Below are 16581 nucleotides of genomic sequence, written 5' to 3' on the forward strand. Positions count from 1 at the left end.
GTATTGCCCCGATTTTGCGAAGGGAATACAGATGCTCAGGTGAATTCATTTAGGGTAATTCAGGTGAATGACCCATTGCCTGTCACGGTATGGCTGGTTTGCTGGCCCCACAAGGGTGTGGGACCTGCCGCTGGGCGTGTGCAGCCCTCAGTCCTGCTCCTGGCCGCGTGGTGCTCCCCGGCGGACGGGGAAAGCCCTCCGGCCAGGTTCCTGTGCGGAGGCCACTGTCCAGGAAGCTCCAAGGTGAACGGTGCTCGGCATCTCCGTGGTGCACTTGCTTGTAACTCACGGGAGGAAGTTTGCTCCCCTCTTCCAGCCCGGGCACCGCCCTGGAGGGGCTCTCGGGCTCCGGGCGGGCGGGCGGGGAGGGGCGCTGGCGGCCGCGGGCCGTGGGCGGGGCTGCGGGGCGGCGTCCTCGGCGTGTGCCGGCGCCCATAGGCGGGCGCCCCCTCCCAGGCTCCGATCTCCAATCTCCGATCCCGGCCGTGGCCGTGGCCGTGGCCGCTGCGTTCCGAGCCGCAGCCGCAGCCCAGCCAGAGCCGGCGGCGCCATGGCGTGCGCGGGGCTGCTCACCGTGTGCCTGGTCCGGCAGCCCGCGCCCCGGCCCCCGCGGGCGCCCTCGCCCGCCTCCGGCCCCGCGGGACACGCGCTCTTCCAGGACGTGAGTGGGGAGGGGGCGGGGGGCGTCGGCTCTGCCGGCCCCGGGGGTTGGCAGTGTCTCCTCAGGTCTGTCTCCCCAGGTCTGTCTGGGCGCTCTCTCTCTCTCTCTCTCTCTCTCTCTCTCTCTCTCTCTCTCTCTCTCTCTCTCTCTCTCTCTCGCTCCCTCCCTCTCTTCCTCTCACCCTCTCTCCTTCTCTCCCTCTCTCCTGCCTCTGTCCGTGTCTCCCCTCCAGGTTGGTTTAGGGCCCTGCCTGCCTCTGGGTTTCTGTCTCATTCTCTTTCTCTGATCTTGCTGTCCCTGTCTCCAAGTCTCCCTTCTTCATCTCATTTCCTTTGTTGCCTGTTCTCTTGTCTCATCCTTTCTCACCTCCTTGTCTCTGGCTCGGTGACACTGCCCCCCCCCCCCTTCTTCCCCGCACCCACCCCGTCTCTGTGTCTGGTGGGGAAGAGACTCCCAACACTTGGTCCCCGGAGCAGTTGCACTGCCCTCTCTGGCGGCTCCTGGATGGGCTGGTCCAGCGAGGGGGCTTGGAGGAATAAGACCCAGTGCTGACCCCCGAGCCCCTGAGACCTGGCCCAGGGCCGTGGGCTCCCGCACTTGGTCAGTGTTGCCCAAAGTCATCCTCTGGGGTCTGTGCACCTCTGTGGGTGGCGGGTGGTCTGCAGGCCCATGGGCAGCAGCGTAGAGTAGCCTGGCCGTCGTCACTGCCCTGAGCCCCTTCCCCACCTTTCACCCCGCGCTCAGTCCCACCTCCTCATGCTCCCACCCCCAGAGGCCCTTGCCGGTGGGAAAGGCTGTGCTCCTGTCCCTTCCCCACGGCCCCCGGTGACTCAGCACCTTGACCATAGTCCTCTTGGCTGGAAGGGACTGACCCTCCCATTTCCTAGATGGAAAAAATAAGGCCTGAGGGGCTAGGGGGGTGTCTAAGATCACCCATGGAGACGGGCATGCTAGGGTGTGGCCCCAGGTGTCCTCATTCCCAGCTTGGCTCTCTTATACCCCCTCCCCCAGTATCTCCTTCTGCCCCAGCCAGGCTAAGCTGGGCTGCTGCGACCTCAAGCCATGCAGAGCTCTGAGACTTCCGACGTGTAGTTAGATTTATTCCTGAGACTCACCTATACTGAGCAAACGGCCAGAGGGGGTGACACTGAGAACTTTCAGCTGTTAGGGGCTCTCTGGCCAGGCTTTGGCCTGCCTCTCCTTGCCGGGCTGCTGGTCCCCTTTGCTGGGCTGCTTTATGTGATCTGGAGTCTCTGGTCCCTGGGAGAGGCTGACAATGTCTTGACTCTGTGCCTTTCTGTTTACCTGCCTCTGTTGCCCTGCATCTCTGCTACACACTCGCGCGCGCGCGCACGCACACACACACACACACACACACACACACACAATGAGTCTGCCTCGCAGGAAGCCCCAGTCCTGGAAGGGTTAACCCCAGTCTGCTCTGCCAGGTCCTGGGCTAAAGCGGAGACACCAGCAATGGAAGGACAAGCACACAAACAAACAGCCGAGAGTGGGCAGAATCTGGGATGGACCATGCCCACAGCAGATTTGGGGGTTCAGTCTGGGACAGTTGTCCAGGATTCTCAGGCCGCATCTTGGCCCATTTCCCCATCTTCCGCAAGCTGGGACTCTGCCAAGGGCTGATGCATCAGACAGAAATCAGGATATACTCTGTGGGAGGCGGGGGTGCAAGGAGCTGGCCTGGAGCACCCCACCTCCCACGAAGCCAAGCCCCGCAGGAAAAGTGAGCAAGCAGAGGGACCTGCTGTGTGCTCTTCCTCTGCCCCCTCATTGGAAAGCTCCTGGAGGGCTGAGCGGGGCAGGTGGCTGGGCCAGGCTGGGCAGGAGGGAAGGCTAGGCAAGGGGGCAGGCTGGACCGCTGGGGCCCTGTCAGGGAGGGCAGGGGCCTCTGACCTCCCAGACTCCACTCACAGCTCCATCCATGCCTCTGTGTCCTGTAGGTTTTCCGCAGAGCAGACAAGAATGGTGAGTGTGGCTTTCCCGGGCCCCACGGTGGGAGGAACAGTGGGGGGCATCATGGAGGCTTGGGAGGCTTGGGGACTTGGGGGCACAGTCTAGAATGGAGAAAAATTTGACCCAAAGCTAGAGGATCAATCAAGGCATCCTCCCTGGAGGAAGTGCTGTTTTGAGCCACGTTTGGCAGGCTGGAGAGTGGAGGGAGGCTGAAAGGAGAGGCTTGCTTTCACGCAGTGCCCTGGCACAGAGACAGGTACCCGTGCCTTCCTGTATACGACCTTGTGATCTTTACCCCATTTCACAGACAGAGGAACAGGGGCCCGGAGAGGTAAAGCAGGTTGCCTGAGGTCACGCATCCTTTAACCCAGGTCTGCATGATGCTTGGCCCCAGGCTTCCTAGGTGAGAGGCTGGGAAGTGTGGGCGAATGGGGATGAGGCCCTGTGGGGACTTTTAGATTTTCAGCGGGTTCAGTCGCTCTCCATATGACCAGCTGTCTGGGTCAGGAGGGCTGGGCATGACAGAGCTGGCTCCGGGAATGGGCTCCGTCTGCCCCGGGGCCTGGGCGGTCGCAGACCTGGGTCTAGGAAAACCTTGGAAGTGAAGCAGGGGACCCTGCAGGCAGGGGATCGCCCAGGGGTGACCCAGCACAGCCCACCGTACCCTGCCTGGCCGGGCGAGGATCTGACCTCACTTCCATGTGGCTCTTCGGATCCTCTTGTGGTTCAGCCTCCTTGAAATAGGATCGTGTCCCTACCCTCTGGCCCTTCTCTTTAGGTCTCTTCAAATTGTAGAGACCATTTGTCCCAATCCATGGGTCAGGACCCATAGTCTCATTTGGATCAGAGCCTTCTGTCCGATCCCGCTGCGTGGAGACCTGACGGGCCAGCTTCCCAGTGCCTGTGGCCGCCCCCCTCAGTGCGCTCAGCCTTTGCTGCATGCACAGGGGACAGGAAGCTTATTCGCTCTGAAGCCGGGCTGCTGCTGCTCACAGGGGCCCAGCCCTTGGGAAGGTCCATCAGCCGCCCCGTGGCTCTTCTGTCCTCATCCTGGCGCCAGGCTGCCAGCACATGAGGCGACTCTCAGTCCCCCAAGTCCTCCACGTGACATCGAGGCCCTGCCATGATCAGGCTGTGTCCCGGGCTGTTCATTTGTGTCTCCCTTTAACAAACGTTTATGGAGTCCCTACCCACGGCCACATGTGTAATGCCCGCCTTGGGCGCATGCACCGTGGTCCCTGTGCCTTAAGTGGGCCTCTCCAGGAGTTCCTGCTCTTGTCCCCAACAGCCAGGCCCCCCCGCCAAGCTCAGAATCCATTCCACCTGGCCGGGTGTGACCCGCTGTGAGGCCTTTGGGGGGCCTGGGCCTGGCGGCAGGGGTGCAGCCAGGGGCCAGGGGTATGGACTCTGTCCCCTGTCCACCCATCAGACGATGGTAAGCTCTCCTTTGAGGAATTCCAGAATTACTTTGCGGATGGGGTTCTCAGCGCCCGCGAGCTTCGGGAGCTGTTCGGCGGCATCGACGGGCGCTCTGCTGAGTGAGTACAGGGGAGACGGACCAGCCGTGGGTGGATGGTTCCTCATGATGGATAGGGGACAGAAGAAGAGGGGATGGAGGGAGGGGCATCTGGGCTCAGCGCCAAGTTTCACCCACCCACTCGCTGCCTTCCCAGCTTCAGCCTTGCCCGCCACACTCCAGCTAGGACCTTAAAATAGCCAGACCTGAGTCACCGCAGTGGCTCAGCCCACAGCTGCCCCCTCCCCACTCCTGCTTCCTGGGGGTGCCTGGGGACAGCGGGGGCCTGCCTGCTCCCGCCCCTGGATGCAGGGACATGAGCACGCACACACCACCTCATGTGTGCTCCCCATCCACACACCTCAGCCCGCGTTCGCATGCTTTCTTTCCCATGCTGCCTCACACGGGAGCGACACCCAAAGCTGTCCCTCCCTCTCACGGGCCTCCTCCCCTCATCTCCTTAGAATGGATTGTGAGCGCCCTCGCTGGTTTTACCCAGTGGTTAGAACGTGGGCTTGCGGACCGAAGGCTCACAGATTCGATTCCGGTCAAGTGCCTGTGCCTCGGTTACAGTCTCCATCCCTGGCTCTGTCCGGGTACATATGGGAGGCAACCCATGGTTGTTTCTCTCTCACATTGATGTTTCTCTCTCTCTGTCTCTTCCCTGCCCTTCTATTCTCTCTAAATCAATCGAAAAAATACCTTCAAGTGAGGATTAACAGCAAAAAAAAAAAAAAAAAAAAAGAGTATACATTCTGAGGGCTGGGCTGGACTCTTTGTCTGCCCCCCCTGCACCTCACCACCAGACATTCTGTATGTCCCCGCCTCGGCTTCCCTTCCCAGCTCTGACCACTCCTCTCTGGCCTGTGTCCACATCAGTCTCTCTCGGCCAAGAGTGGGTGTGTTTCTGCCCTCAGAGGGTTTGATGGGGCAGTAGTATCGTTGCTACCTCCCACCCACCCTGCCCCCCGCCGCCCTGCCCCACAGCCTCTGCCCACTGAGCAGCTTAGCCTGGGGTGGAGTCCGGAGTGGCCTCCTTGTCAGGCTCAGCTGGGTGAGGTGGGGAGAAGCAGGCCTGTGCTGGCTGCGCTTCGAAGTCCCAGTTCACCAGGCTCAGCTGGGAGGGTCTGAAGGGCACCTTCCCTTTTCTCTACAGCAACTTGGAAACCGAGAAACTGTGTGGTGAGTAAGCCCACTGGGCTCTTGTCCCCCGGGACCTCCGGACAGATGGGTGTGACGAGGGGCAGGGACTGGTCTCCTGGGAGAGTAGGATGGGCTGGGTTGGCTATTGAGGAATTCCCCGTTGGGTAGATGGGGGCGGGGCGGGAACCTCTGAGCACCCCCTCTGCCCGCAGACTACTTCTCGGAGCACCTGGGTGTCTACCGGCCTGTGCTGGCCGCGCTGGAGTCCCTGAACCGGGCAGTGCTCACCGCCATGGACGCCACCAAGCTGGTGAGCGAAAGGGCTGCTATCATGGGTGTAGTTCAGGGGGTCTGCCGTGCTGTGGGAGCCTCCCCTGGCTTAGGCGGTTGAGCTAGAGGGCTGGGTTCAAGTCCTGGCTCTCACACTTCCTGTTTGTGCACCGTTCGCTCTCCGGGCCTCTGCGCCCTCATCTGTAAGCTGGGGACAAAGCGAGAGCCTGCCTCTGTGCGCTTGTGACCAGCGAATGGAAATGAAGGCAGGGATTTTGTCTTCTTCTCTATCCCCAGCACTCAGAGCACTGCCTGGCACACAGCAAGTGCTCAGCCGCTGGAGCTGCTGCGGCTGCTGTTGATTATCGGCAGGCCTAACTGCTGGGGGGTACTGCGCCCAGGACTCCGTAGGGATGGGTGGGGGTGCGCTGGGCTTGCACGTGTGTCCACAGGCCCAGGCTGGTGTGCAGAGCCTCTGGGGGTGGAGCCAGGCCTGAGGACGGTGGGGAGCATTCAGCAATGCTCGCCCACGTGTGGACGTGTGTGCGCAAGCAGACACAGTGCTCACAGCCGGGGCTCCCGCCTTTGTAGGGTGACTTCAAAAACCCACACGCCACCCATGCCTTTGTGTGTTCCTTTTAGGAGATGTCTGCGCTTCCCTTTTCCCCGCAGCTTTAATGAGGGGGCTGGGAGGGAGCAGTGAGCGAGCCTGGCTTTCCTGGTGCCTGGCTTCTCTGCAGGAGGGGAAGCTGACACCCGGCCAGCGGACGGTCAGTGAGGACAGTGCTTCCCCTCTGGCTGCTTTCACATGGGACTTGGTAGCTTCTCAAAGGGCCGCCCTTTGGGGTCTGGCGTGGGATGGGAATCTAAACGGCGCTGTACCATTTGGGGCTGGCGTATCGCGGCAACTTCTGTATCCGTGGCCTGTGAGCGTGTGTGGGCATCGGCTTCCTTATCGCCATGGGGACAGGGCCCCGGGCGTGGGCAGCCGGAGTCGTTAGGGGAATTCAAACCGCAGTGACAGCGAGGGCCCCAGACCACCCCCCCCTCCTGGCCCGGACACGGAGAGGAGGCGACCCATCACCACACAACGACCGACTCTGCGAGCTCCCGCCGCCGGACACCTTTATCCGGCACCCGGTGCCCCTGACAGAGCCTCCGCTTAGCCCGCCACGCCTCTGCCCCTGCGGCCCGCTGGCCGCACCACCCCTCCCGGTCCGCGCGGACTCAGTTGAAGACTTCGTGCACCAGCCTGGAGCCACACTCGTGGTACATGGCCCGGGTCATCCACTGGCGCTGGAAGTTGTGCAGCGAAGCCATCATGGAGCCGCCCGTCCACACGGCCGTCCCCCGCCCGGGCTGGACCACCAGGCGCGGCCGCAGCGCCCCGGGGCCGTGCTGCTGGCACTGCGCGAGCAGCTCCCGCTCCAGGCGCTCGGTGAAGCCGGGGAAGAGCGTGGAGCCGCCGGCCGGCACCACCGTGTCGGCCAGCCTCCTCCGCAGCGTCTCGGGCACCTTCTGCAGAGCCCAGAAGGCCAGGGTGGCCAGCCCGGGCTCCCGGTGGCCCAGCAGAGCGGGCTGGAAGATGGGCTCCGGGCAGCGGAAGCGCTCGCTGCCCAGGCAGACGGAGCACCCGCTGTCCAGGCGGAACCGGACCGGGCGGTGGCGGGCGGGGTCGTGGAGGTCGCCCTCGAAGTCCAGGGAGACGTAGCAGCAGCGCTTCTTGATCTGCGTGACGGCCTTGCGGGGCAGGCTCTGCAGCAGCAGGTCGGGGCGCGCCGCCAGCAGCAGGTCCCGCAGGTGGCGGGAGAGCGTGGTGCCCGCCACCTCCAGCCGGAAGGTGGCCTCGTGCCACGAGTGGCCGGCGTAGATGGGGGTGGCGTGGCACACCCCCGCGCCCGCCTCCACGGCCAGCCCGCTGAGGGCGCCGGTGGAGCAGACGGCCAGCGCCGCCGTGCTGGCCATGTGGCACGCGGGCACCGCCAGGGCCTCGAACAGCAGCTCCGCCGCCCGCTCCCGGCTCGAGGGCGGCGCCGAGGGCGAGTCGCTCACCAGCACCGGCCACTGGTCCGGCCGCACCCGCAGCCCGCACACCAGCAGGCGCTCCCACAGCCCCTCCAGCGCCTCCCAGTCCACCACCGTGCCGTGCTTGATGGGGTGCGCCCGCTCCACGCCCCCCGGCGCACAGCCCAGCGCCCCGGGCAGCAGGGGCTGGTCCCAGCTGGACACGAAGCCGGAGCTCTTCAGCACCAGGCGCGGCTGGTTCTCGCCCGCGAAGCCCGCCTTGGTGAAGCCCGAGCCCTGGTCCACCACCACGGCGATGCGGCCCAGGGGGGGCGGCCGGGCCCGGCGTCTCCCCGACACCGACACCGTGGCCACCTTCGCCATCTCCGGGCTCAGCCGCGCTCCCAGAGGCGGTTCTGTCCCCGCTGGCCCAGGTGGAGGCCGGCCTCTCAGCTCTTGACTCTGAGCCCTGGGACCAAAGCCCTACCTTCCCGGACTCGGAACGACTCTCCCAGCGTCTGGCTCCGCCTTTTCTGCCCAGAGTGGGTGTCCCTTTCCAGCTCCGGGCTCCCTGGGAACCCAGAAGTCCGGCCCAGGCGGTGTCCAGGACCGCTCCCCGGGCCTGACGGAGGTAGTTCCTGGTTGTGGAGACGGAACCGTGTAGGTCACCAGAGAAGGAAGAGAACTTGGATCCGACTAATTGTGACCTCAGTCCTCAGCACCTGCTGGGCTTCCGCAGGCACCCCCACCCCCACCCCCACATTGAAAACACCCTGGACCCTCCTCCCTCCCGGAGCAGGGTCGAGGGCAGTGCATTGGGCATCCAGGAGTCTGGCTGCAACCAATGGTTCCTTCCCCAAACCACTTCCGAGGATCAGATCTACTCCGCCCCCTCCGATGCTGAAGAGAAAGCCCTTAGTCCCAGACCTACAGCCGCTCCGGAGGACCTGTGTGCTCGGCCTTGAGGGGCCCGGGCAGCCCCCCGGGGACTCTACCTTCAGGGACCTCCACCTGGGGACGCTGTGGGCCTGAGTCTGTGACTCAGCTCTGAGGCTGACTCACTCGGCAAGCAGGTCCTCGTCTTCCTGAGCTCAGATTCTTCCTCCAAAAGGCAGAAACCTTCACGCACAGGAAAGAGGCCGCGGCTGGTCTCTACAGAGTCCCATTCTCTCCAGGACCATTCTGGTTGCAAGTTGAAGACCCACCCACTCACGAGAGTGGGAGCTAAAATAAGGGTTTTATTGCAAGGATCTTGTATGTGTGATGGAGACCAAAGGCAAAGGGTGAGAGCAGGCTTCAGAGCAGCCTGGAAGCAGGGCCTGACTGCAGGAACCCAGGATGTGCACTGTCTGTGTGTGTTTTTATTCTGAAGATTGGCTCCAGCCCATGCGTGTTCCCGTAGAAAACAGTCTATGGCCCCTGAGTGACGGTCCCAGGGAAGGGGCTGATGGGACCCAGGGCTTAGGGCCAGGAGGTGTGGTCACGTTGAGGAACTCGGTTTCGCTGGCTGTAATTATGTGAGTGGCAGGGGAGGGTCAGTTCTTACAAACCGCAGGGGCGAAGCTATGGGTCATGGAGCCGCCAGCACGAGGCGGGCAACGTGGAGGAGCCCCTGACAGTAACATCTCCAGCAGGAGCTGGGCCTGCCCCTGCTGCTTCTGCCCCCAGCGCCGTCCTGAGGTTGGCTGCCGGCGGAAAGCAGGCGCCGGTTCGAAGGCTGGGGAGGCTCTAGGTTCGGACCAGGACCGTGAAGAGCACACACAGCTGGACCCCTCGTGGGTGCTCAGGGCGGTGAGCCTCACACTGGAGACCACACGTGGCAACGTAGCCAGAGCAGGTGAGGGTGGGAGTCCCCGAGAAGCCCCAGAGAGGAAGAGAGGCTGGGGTTTGGGCTTGCGAATCCCAGTAGTAGGTTTGGGTGTTTCCCTGTGGGCAGTGGGGGATCCCTGTCTGCCCAGTGCGAGCTTATGAGCAAAGTGAGCTGCCCAACAGGTAGTTGGGTGGTTTTGAAGGAGCCTTTGGCTGCCGTGTGGGGAGAGGATGGAAGCGGGTAGGCTGGGAGACAGGTAACCGGTGGGTTACCAGGCAGGGATAGCAGTGAAGGGGCCTCTGGGAGGCAGCATGTGAGTCCCAGGCCCTCACAGCTCTCCCGGTGCTGGCTGTTTGCCTGGGCCCCGGTGCTGCCTGAGGACTGTGAATGCCGGGGACTGGGAGGTGCCATGCCCAGCGGAAGCAAGCCCCTCGCAGGGCGGCCAAGCCTGGGTGTGCTCAGGCTCAGCTCCCTTGGGTCTGCAGAGCCGGGCCTGGAATGGAGGGGAAGGGGAGCCTCTCCCTTCTCCACTGTGGCAGGATGTCCCCTCAGTGGACATCCTGCAGGGCCTCTAACTTTTGGGTCTCAAGGGAGGAAAACCAGTTGGCTCCCGACTGCTGTCCACCCCCCCACCCCTGCCCCCCTCCATCTCGCTCTGGCGCCAGAGCCCTCAGACAGAGCCAGCGGGAGCCGGGTCGCCATGTGCTCTTTATTGGGTCGGGGCCGGAGGGGTCAAGGTGCCAGACCAGGTGCCGGGGCCGCGGGCACGGATGCCCCCCCGGGGGGGGGGGGGTTGGGACGCTGTGGATCACCAGGCGCGGGTGGGCACCGGCGGCCCCCTGCGGCCCTGGTCCTGGTCCCGGTCCCGCCCGCTGCGCGGAGCCCCGCCGCCTGCAGCCGCGCGCAGGGGGCCGGGGTCGCCTCGGGGTCCCGCCCGCCACTCGGTGCCGTCGCCCGCTCCGCGCATCCTGGGGGGCGCCGCCAGGGAGCCCCCCGGCTCCTCGCTCGGCCGCCCGGGCCCCGGGACCGGGCCCACCGCCGCCTCAGCGAGCTGCGGCCGCTCGGCCGCCGAGAAGAGCAGCAGGATCTTGGTCTGCGGGTGGGGCAGCAGGTGAGGGTGTGTGTGTCCGTCCTCCCCCCAGGACCCTGGCCGCCCTGGTCCTGCCCACCGAGGCCATGCCCTCTCTGTGTCCGGGACCCCGCCATCCTCCCATGCCCGGGAGGGGGATCCCCACTCTGCTCCATCACCAGGGATCCCCGCCCCCCAGGCTGACCCGAGACCACCGTTCTGGGATCCCTGTCTGCCCACTGGAGGGGAACAGTAGCCTGTTTTGAGGCGAGGGGTTGGAGAGGGGCATAAGGAAACCCTTGGGGCTCATATCCCAGAGATGCCAATCATGCTGGCACCTCCACCCACGGATCCATCCAGGTGGTAAAATCCCCTTCTGCTCACCCTTCCGACTCCCAAGTCCCATCTGTCTCCTGGTCTCTGGAACCCCTGCCCTCTCTTCTGGGCATTTAGGACCCCATCCATACCCAGTGCGTTTCTGGGACCCTCCTCCCCAGGAGGGATTCTCCAACCTCCTGGTCCATGGCCCTGGGACTTCGGAACACAAGGCCTGCACTCCCAGCATCCCCGCCCGCCCGCCCGCCTGTCCGTGCTCCCCTGCCGCTCCCACCCGCCACTCACGCCTGACTTCCGCCGGAAGCTGCTGAAGAACGGCCGTCTCCCCGGGGCCTTGTCCGTGTCGGGTGGCCTCTTCTTGCCAACCTCCTTGGGCACCTTGGTCCTTTTGTGGGAACCGCTGTTTCCCATGGCAGGACTGGTTCGCGCTGGGTCCTCGGCCCATGCTGCCCCGCCCTGCCCTCTGGCCAGGGAGCCCTGCCCTAGCATTGTCCCCCAGAGGCCTCTCTGTGACCTCATGGGTCGACCTCACCGGCCCCAGGCTCTGGGCATCTCACAGAACCCACAGGCGAGTCTTGGCTCCTTTCACTCTGTCTGTGATTTCCGGCCCGTAAAAGGGCCAATGATCATAAATGAGGCAGTGTTTCATTATCGGCCTGGGTCCCGTAATGAAGGTGCTTAGTGATGAGAACAGAGGGATTTCCATGGCCTAAGTTTGAATTCTGGCTCTGTTCCTAACTAGCTGTGTGATCGTGGCCAAGGTAATCAGCTGTTCTAGACCTCAGTCTTCTTATCTGCAAATGGGGTCCATCATGGTCTCTGAAATCGTTATGAGGATTAAGTGAAATTCTGCTTGGAACAGGGCCTGGCACAGAATAGATGCTTGTGTCAGCTGGGTTCTTTGGTTGCAAGCAACAGAAGCTGACCAGTCATTTTAAGTGCCCCAAATGGAATTTATTGGAAGGATTTTAGAGAGCTCAGAGCATAGCCAGAAGTCCAGGGAGGGACAAAAGTCTACAGAGAGATCAGAAACCACTGGCCTGTGTGAGAATGGGAGGACCCATCCCCCCCCCCCCCCCCCCCGTCCCCCTCTCCCCTTCTCCGCAGAAGTCTCTGCATAAGTCTGGCCCAGCAGGGCCCACCTGACGGCAAAGCCCCTGGTGGGTGGTGCCTCCGGGGCCCCTTGAAGAGGGAGAGCAGCACCTAGGCCGTGGCTCCTGACGGCCGGGCACATGGTCTGCTCTCTCTGCCCTTTTTGGGAGGCAAAGGGGGGCTGGTTGTGTAGGTTGGGCTGGGATGTGTGTGTGATGACAGTAACTTGGCTGTCTTGTGTCTGCAGCTCCTAGAAAAAGGTTCTCAGTAAATGTCTGTTACATGGATGAGTGAATGAATGAATGCGTGCATACACTGAGCGGCCAGATTATGATGATCTCTGAATGCATAATAATCTGGTCGCTCAGTGTATATCCTATATAATGAAAGGCTAATATGCACATTGTCCCCTCGACCAGGAATTCGACCAGCAGGCAGGCTGGCCAACTGCCCATGTCCCCACCCCCTGGCCAGGCTGGCCGGACCCCACCCATGCACGAATTCATGCACCAGGCCCCCTCCCCATATGTAATAATAATCTGTCCACTCAGAGTGTGTGTGTGATTATGTGTGTTTATATATATACACACCCACTGAGTGGCCAGATTATTATGTGTTCAGGGATCATAATAATCTGGCCACTCAGGGTATATAGCCTGTGACTTTGTGGCCAACTGGTGAGTATGGGGCCATATCACACCGTCATTTTTGCCTCGTGTCAAAATAGGTCTTGGGATATCCTATGACCTGCCCTATCCGCAACCCCCACCCCAGCCTAACTGTGCAGGGGCCTCCCTGGCTGAAGGTGGTAGCTCCGTTATAGAAGGGGCCCTGGGCCCAGAGGACGGCAGATAACTCCTTACAAGTTGGCCTGGAGGGAGGCCAGGCCCTGTGCCCTCCTGCTATGCTGCGTCTGCAGGCCCTCTTTACGATGCCACTGCGGCTCTGATGGGGAGGGAGGAGGAGCAGGGGATGGCTCCTCCTTCAGAAAGATAGACTTGGAGCCCAGAGGTGCTGACTGTGTCCCCTCTGCCCCCAGGAGTATGAGAGGGCCTCCAAGGTGGACCAGTTTGTGACTCGCTTCCTCCTGCGGGAGACGGTGAGCCAGCTCCAAGCCCTGCAGAGCTCGCTGGAGGGGGCGTCAGACACCCTGGAGGCCCAGGCCCAGACCCGTGTGCCGAGGTATGTGAGGAGCCCTGGGCCCGCTGTGGGTCCAGTTCACGAAGAGCCATCTCATTTCAGTCCCTCTGCTTTCCTGCATTGGGTAGTTTCTGCAGATGCTTGCTCTGGGGCAGGAGGCCATAAAGGTGCGAGAGGCCGGCTGGCTTTGGAGCTAGGGCCTCCCTATCCCCGGATGCCTGTCTTGCCCCACCCAAGCCTGGCCTTTTGGGGGCCCCAGTCCTTGGCCCTGAGGGTCTGCTGGCCGTACACTGAGCCTCCACCTCCCTCAGGTCAGACGAAGCGCGAGTGGAGGTGCAGAGCAGGCCCCGTGGCGGCCGGCGGGCGGGGCGCAGGGCCTTGCGGAGCGTCAGCCGGTCGCCCACCTGGTCTCCTGGCTCCTCTGACACAGGTGTGCTGTGGTGGGGGGGAGGGCTGGCTGAGGGGGCCCAGAGCAGCGCCCCCAGTGCCTGCTCCTCCACTGCCCCCCAGTTCCTCCTGAGGGACCTCCCCGCCTGAATTCCCCCGTGGGCCCCGCCCCAGGGCCGAGCTCGGAGGCCGAGAGGCAGTGGCGGCTCCAGGTGAACCGTCTCCAGGAGCTCATCGACCAGCTCGAGTGCAAGGTGAGCAGCGGTGGACTTTCCTGGCATCGGCCCAAGACAGGCGCCGGCGGGTGCCTGACCCACACCCTGTGTCCCTCACAGGCCCCCCTCCTGGAGCCCCTGCATGAAGAGGATCTTACCAAGGGACCCAGCTCGGTGAGTCTGGGGAAGGGGTGGGCAGCGGGGTCTCAGGGGCTGGGTGTCATGAAGTGAGGGCGCTCACAGGGCCAGCTTCCCACCCGGCCTCTGCCCTGCACGCATCTCCGATTTCCCAGCTTTGGCCCAGCCCTCGTCCCCCAGGCCTGGCAGGCAGGCAGGTGCTGGTCTCTGGTCCCTGCTCTGTGACTCCACAGAAATCACTGCCCCTCTGTGGGCCTCAGTTTCCCTTATCTGCATTTCTGAGTCGGGCAGTGTGGACGGAGGCTGGAGGGGGCAGTGAGAAGTGGAGGTGTGCTGCAGGGGAGACAAAGACTGGCTCAGGGCGGCATCCTTGGGGCTGGGGAGAGGAGGATGGAGCCAGGGAGGTTGGGGACAGGTTGGGGCAGGAGCCCGACCTCAGGGTCGGCCAGGTCTGATGCAAGTCGGGCAGGGCGGGTCCTCCTGGCGGCTACAGCCAGCCTGTCACCCGTGGCCTGCTCTGCCCGAGCTGACTGGGCCACCTCTCTCGCCAGCGCATCCTCGTGTCCCAGAGGCAGGTCCAGGTGGCGGAAGAAGCCCTGCAGGACTTCTCCCGGGCCCTGCACTGCTACGTGGACTTCACAGGGGCCCAGAGCCACTGCCTGCAGTGAGTTCCCAGCCTCCGGTGGGCCGGCCAAGGTTGGGGCAGGAGCAGGGGGGAGCACAGGGGCTGAGCATTTTGGGCCAAAGTGCCCATTCGATACTCCAGCCTGGGTGGGCGGCAGGGTGGCAGCCCAGGCCTGGCCTGGCCATCTCTTTGGCTCTACAGTGTGTCTGCTCAGAAGATGCTAGACAACGCCTCCTTCACGCTGTACGAGTTCTGGCGGGACGAGGCCTCCTGGAGAAGGTACGGATGGCGGTCCAACAACTAGTGTGTATGGAGCGTGGGCCCTGGCGGGAGGAGGGTTCACTGGCTGTGGGACCTAGAAGAACCACTTACGTGGTCCCTCTGTACCCTGTGGCCTCCTTTCCAAAATGGGAGTGAGAACGGTTCCATCTTCACTGGAGCTGAGTGAGGTGACACGTAAGGAACTGAACACGGCCATGTGCACAGAAGATGCTCCGTGAATACATAGCGTCACCATTGTGTCACATCCTGTGGCAAGCACTTGTGTGTTCCTTCATGTAATCCCCACAGGAGCTAGCACAGTAGACACTCTTGTCCCATTCCACAGAGGAGAAAGCTAAGGTTCAGAGAGAGTGTGAGGAAGGACTGAGATCTGAATCCAGGCAGCAGGCCTGGGGTGGGGTTGATCTTTGGGGAAGATCAAGCCCACCCATGGCCCTCCCCAGGCACCAGCAGTCCGCCTGCAGTAAGGCCTTCCAGCGCATCCTCACTGACCAGCTGCGGGCTCCGGACACCCTCTCCACTGTGTTCTTCCCAGGTGTGCGGGAGCCCTGACCCTCTCTGAAGCCTTGGGGCCTAGGGAGGGGCGCTGTACCCCTCATGGCCTCTGACCCCCCAACCTCTGGCCCCCAGCCTCCTGGTGGATTATGAACAATAACTGATCCTGGCCTGCATTAGTCAAGGACCCTGTGGCCCTGCCTGCCTCCTCCTGGAGCTTCTGGATGGTCCATTCAGCATCGAGACCAAGGATGCTGCTGCTCCCAGACCTGGAGTCTGGCTCTGAGAGGCCTCCCAGACCTGCTGGTGCAGAGTCTTCAGTCCAGGGATCAGGACTGGTCCGCTTGCTTTCTGTTTCTTTATCGGTGTATTTTATTGTTTGTAGCTTTGGTCTCTGAGGCACTCTGGCCTCTGACTCCGAAGGCCTGGGTTCTGGTCCTCTCTGCCTCTGCCTGTGTGTGACCAGGGCAGATCCCTTCCTTCCCTTTCCGCGCGAGCCTTGGACTGCCTGGCTGCCCTGTGGGTGCCCGCTTCCTTCCCGCTATCTTGGGGCCAAGTTCTGCTCTTCCTCAACCAGCAACAGAACCAGGGCTGATGCTCAGGGACCCCCATCTCCGCCCCAAACCTTGACCCCTGAGGCTGAGCTGGGTCTGTCTACATCGTGGGGTAAGGACCTGGATGTCCCCACCACCCTCCTGGGCTGCGAGCTTCTGACTCTTCAGCACCCTCCACTGCACCAGCGACATCTGGAAGATCCTGGGTTGGTTTGCATGTCATTTGCACATGATTTGCATGTCCATGCCCAACCAAACTCAGGACACTACGGGAAGCCCGGCGGTGACCTTGCCCAGTAGCAATAATTTGGGGCTGGAGTCGCCTGCTGTCCCCAGATGTCTCTGAACCCGAACCGCAGCAGAGAGACAATAAAGGCCGTGGTCGCTTCTGGTGTGGCCTCCTGTCTCCCGCAGCCAGGAAGCTGGACGGTGGGGCTGGTTTGCATCCCTGACCATAGGCTCAGGGCAGGAAGCCTTCCTTCAGAAACCAGCCCGTTCCCATCTCAAGCCCCCCTGCCTCAGATGGTGGCAGCTTCATCGCTGCTGACCAGGTCTCCTCAGCCCGGGGCCCTCACAAGCCCTGGCTCTGGGAGTGAGTGTGATCTGTGCTTTCCACCCCACCCACGGGGGCTCCAGCTTCACCGCCCCTCCCTCACTGTGCCAAAAGGGTGTGCAGTGGACTTGGGGACTGAGCGCAGAGCCTCCTCAGGGTCCCGGAGAGCATAGTTGGGTTCTGTGAAACCTGTCTCCAGGCAGAACCTCCCCCTCCCTCCACCTCTCCTCACCCCCTTCCAGGCCACCCGGCCACCCGACAGAGCAGCTCCAGGGAAGTGAAGGCCGAGTTGGTCTGTCCAGCTTCTGGAGGAACCT

General features: G+C 62.8%; 2 protein-coding genes across 4 annotated transcripts; one reads left to right on the top strand and one right to left on the bottom strand.

Moving 5' to 3' along the window:
- The first annotated feature begins 424 nt into the window (after positions 1-424).
- On the top strand, positions 425-16100 carry NECAB3 (N-terminal EF-hand calcium binding protein 3). Of its 3 annotated transcripts, none has more exons than XM_036419851.2 (13): positions 430-661; positions 2623-2647; positions 4065-4173; positions 5308-5333; positions 5507-5604; positions 12915-13057; positions 13327-13445; positions 13577-13656; positions 13738-13791; positions 14307-14419; positions 14582-14659; positions 15106-15197; positions 15293-16100. In XM_036419851.2, exons 1-13 carry the CDS (start codon positions 551-553, stop codon positions 15319-15321), a joined length of 1077 nt encoding a protein of 358 aa, XP_036275744.1. In that variant the 5' UTR covers positions 430-550; the 3' UTR covers positions 15322-16100. The 3 variants fall into 3 exon arrangements, with proteins under 3 accessions (XP_036275743.1, XP_036275744.1, XP_045430711.1); XM_045574755.1 differs by having other exon boundaries at positions 431-661; positions 13526-13656; XM_036419850.2 differs by having other exon boundaries at positions 425-661; positions 13577-13791.
- ACTL10 (actin like 10) lies at positions 6737-7985 on the bottom strand. The gene has a single exon (XM_036418655.2). The coding sequence runs from the start codon at positions 7950-7952 to the stop codon at positions 6792-6794; it is 1161 nt and encodes a 386-aa protein (XP_036274548.1). The 5' UTR covers positions 7953-7985; the 3' UTR covers positions 6737-6791.
- Positions 16101-16581: the final 481 nt, after the last annotated feature.

This window comes from Pipistrellus kuhlii, unplaced genomic scaffold (assembly GCF_014108245.1).
Source record: "Pipistrellus kuhlii isolate mPipKuh1 unplaced genomic scaffold, mPipKuh1.p scaffold_m20_p_6, whole genome shotgun sequence".
In the NCBI taxonomy this organism is placed as follows: Eukaryota; Metazoa; Chordata; class Mammalia; order Chiroptera; family Vespertilionidae; genus Pipistrellus; species Pipistrellus kuhlii.

Excerpts from the sequence above, each read along its gene's own strand:
- NECAB3 (XM_036419850.2), top strand. The coding sequence starts at position 551 with ATGGCGTGCGCGGGGCTGCTCACCGTGTGCCTGGTCCGGCAGCCCGCG. Across the intron at positions 662-2,622 it reads GACACGCGCTCTTCCAGGAC|GTTTTCCGCAGAGCAGACAA; the intron begins GTGAGTGGGGAG and ends TGTGTCCTGTAG. Across the intron at positions 4,174-5,307 it reads ATCGACGGGCGCTCTGCTGA|CAACTTGGAAACCGAGAAAC; the intron begins GTGAGTACAGGG and ends TTTTCTCTACAG.
- ACTL10 (XM_036418655.2), bottom strand. The coding sequence starts at position 7,952 with ATGGCGAAGGTGGCCACGGTGTCGGTGTCGGGGAGACGCCGGGCCCGG.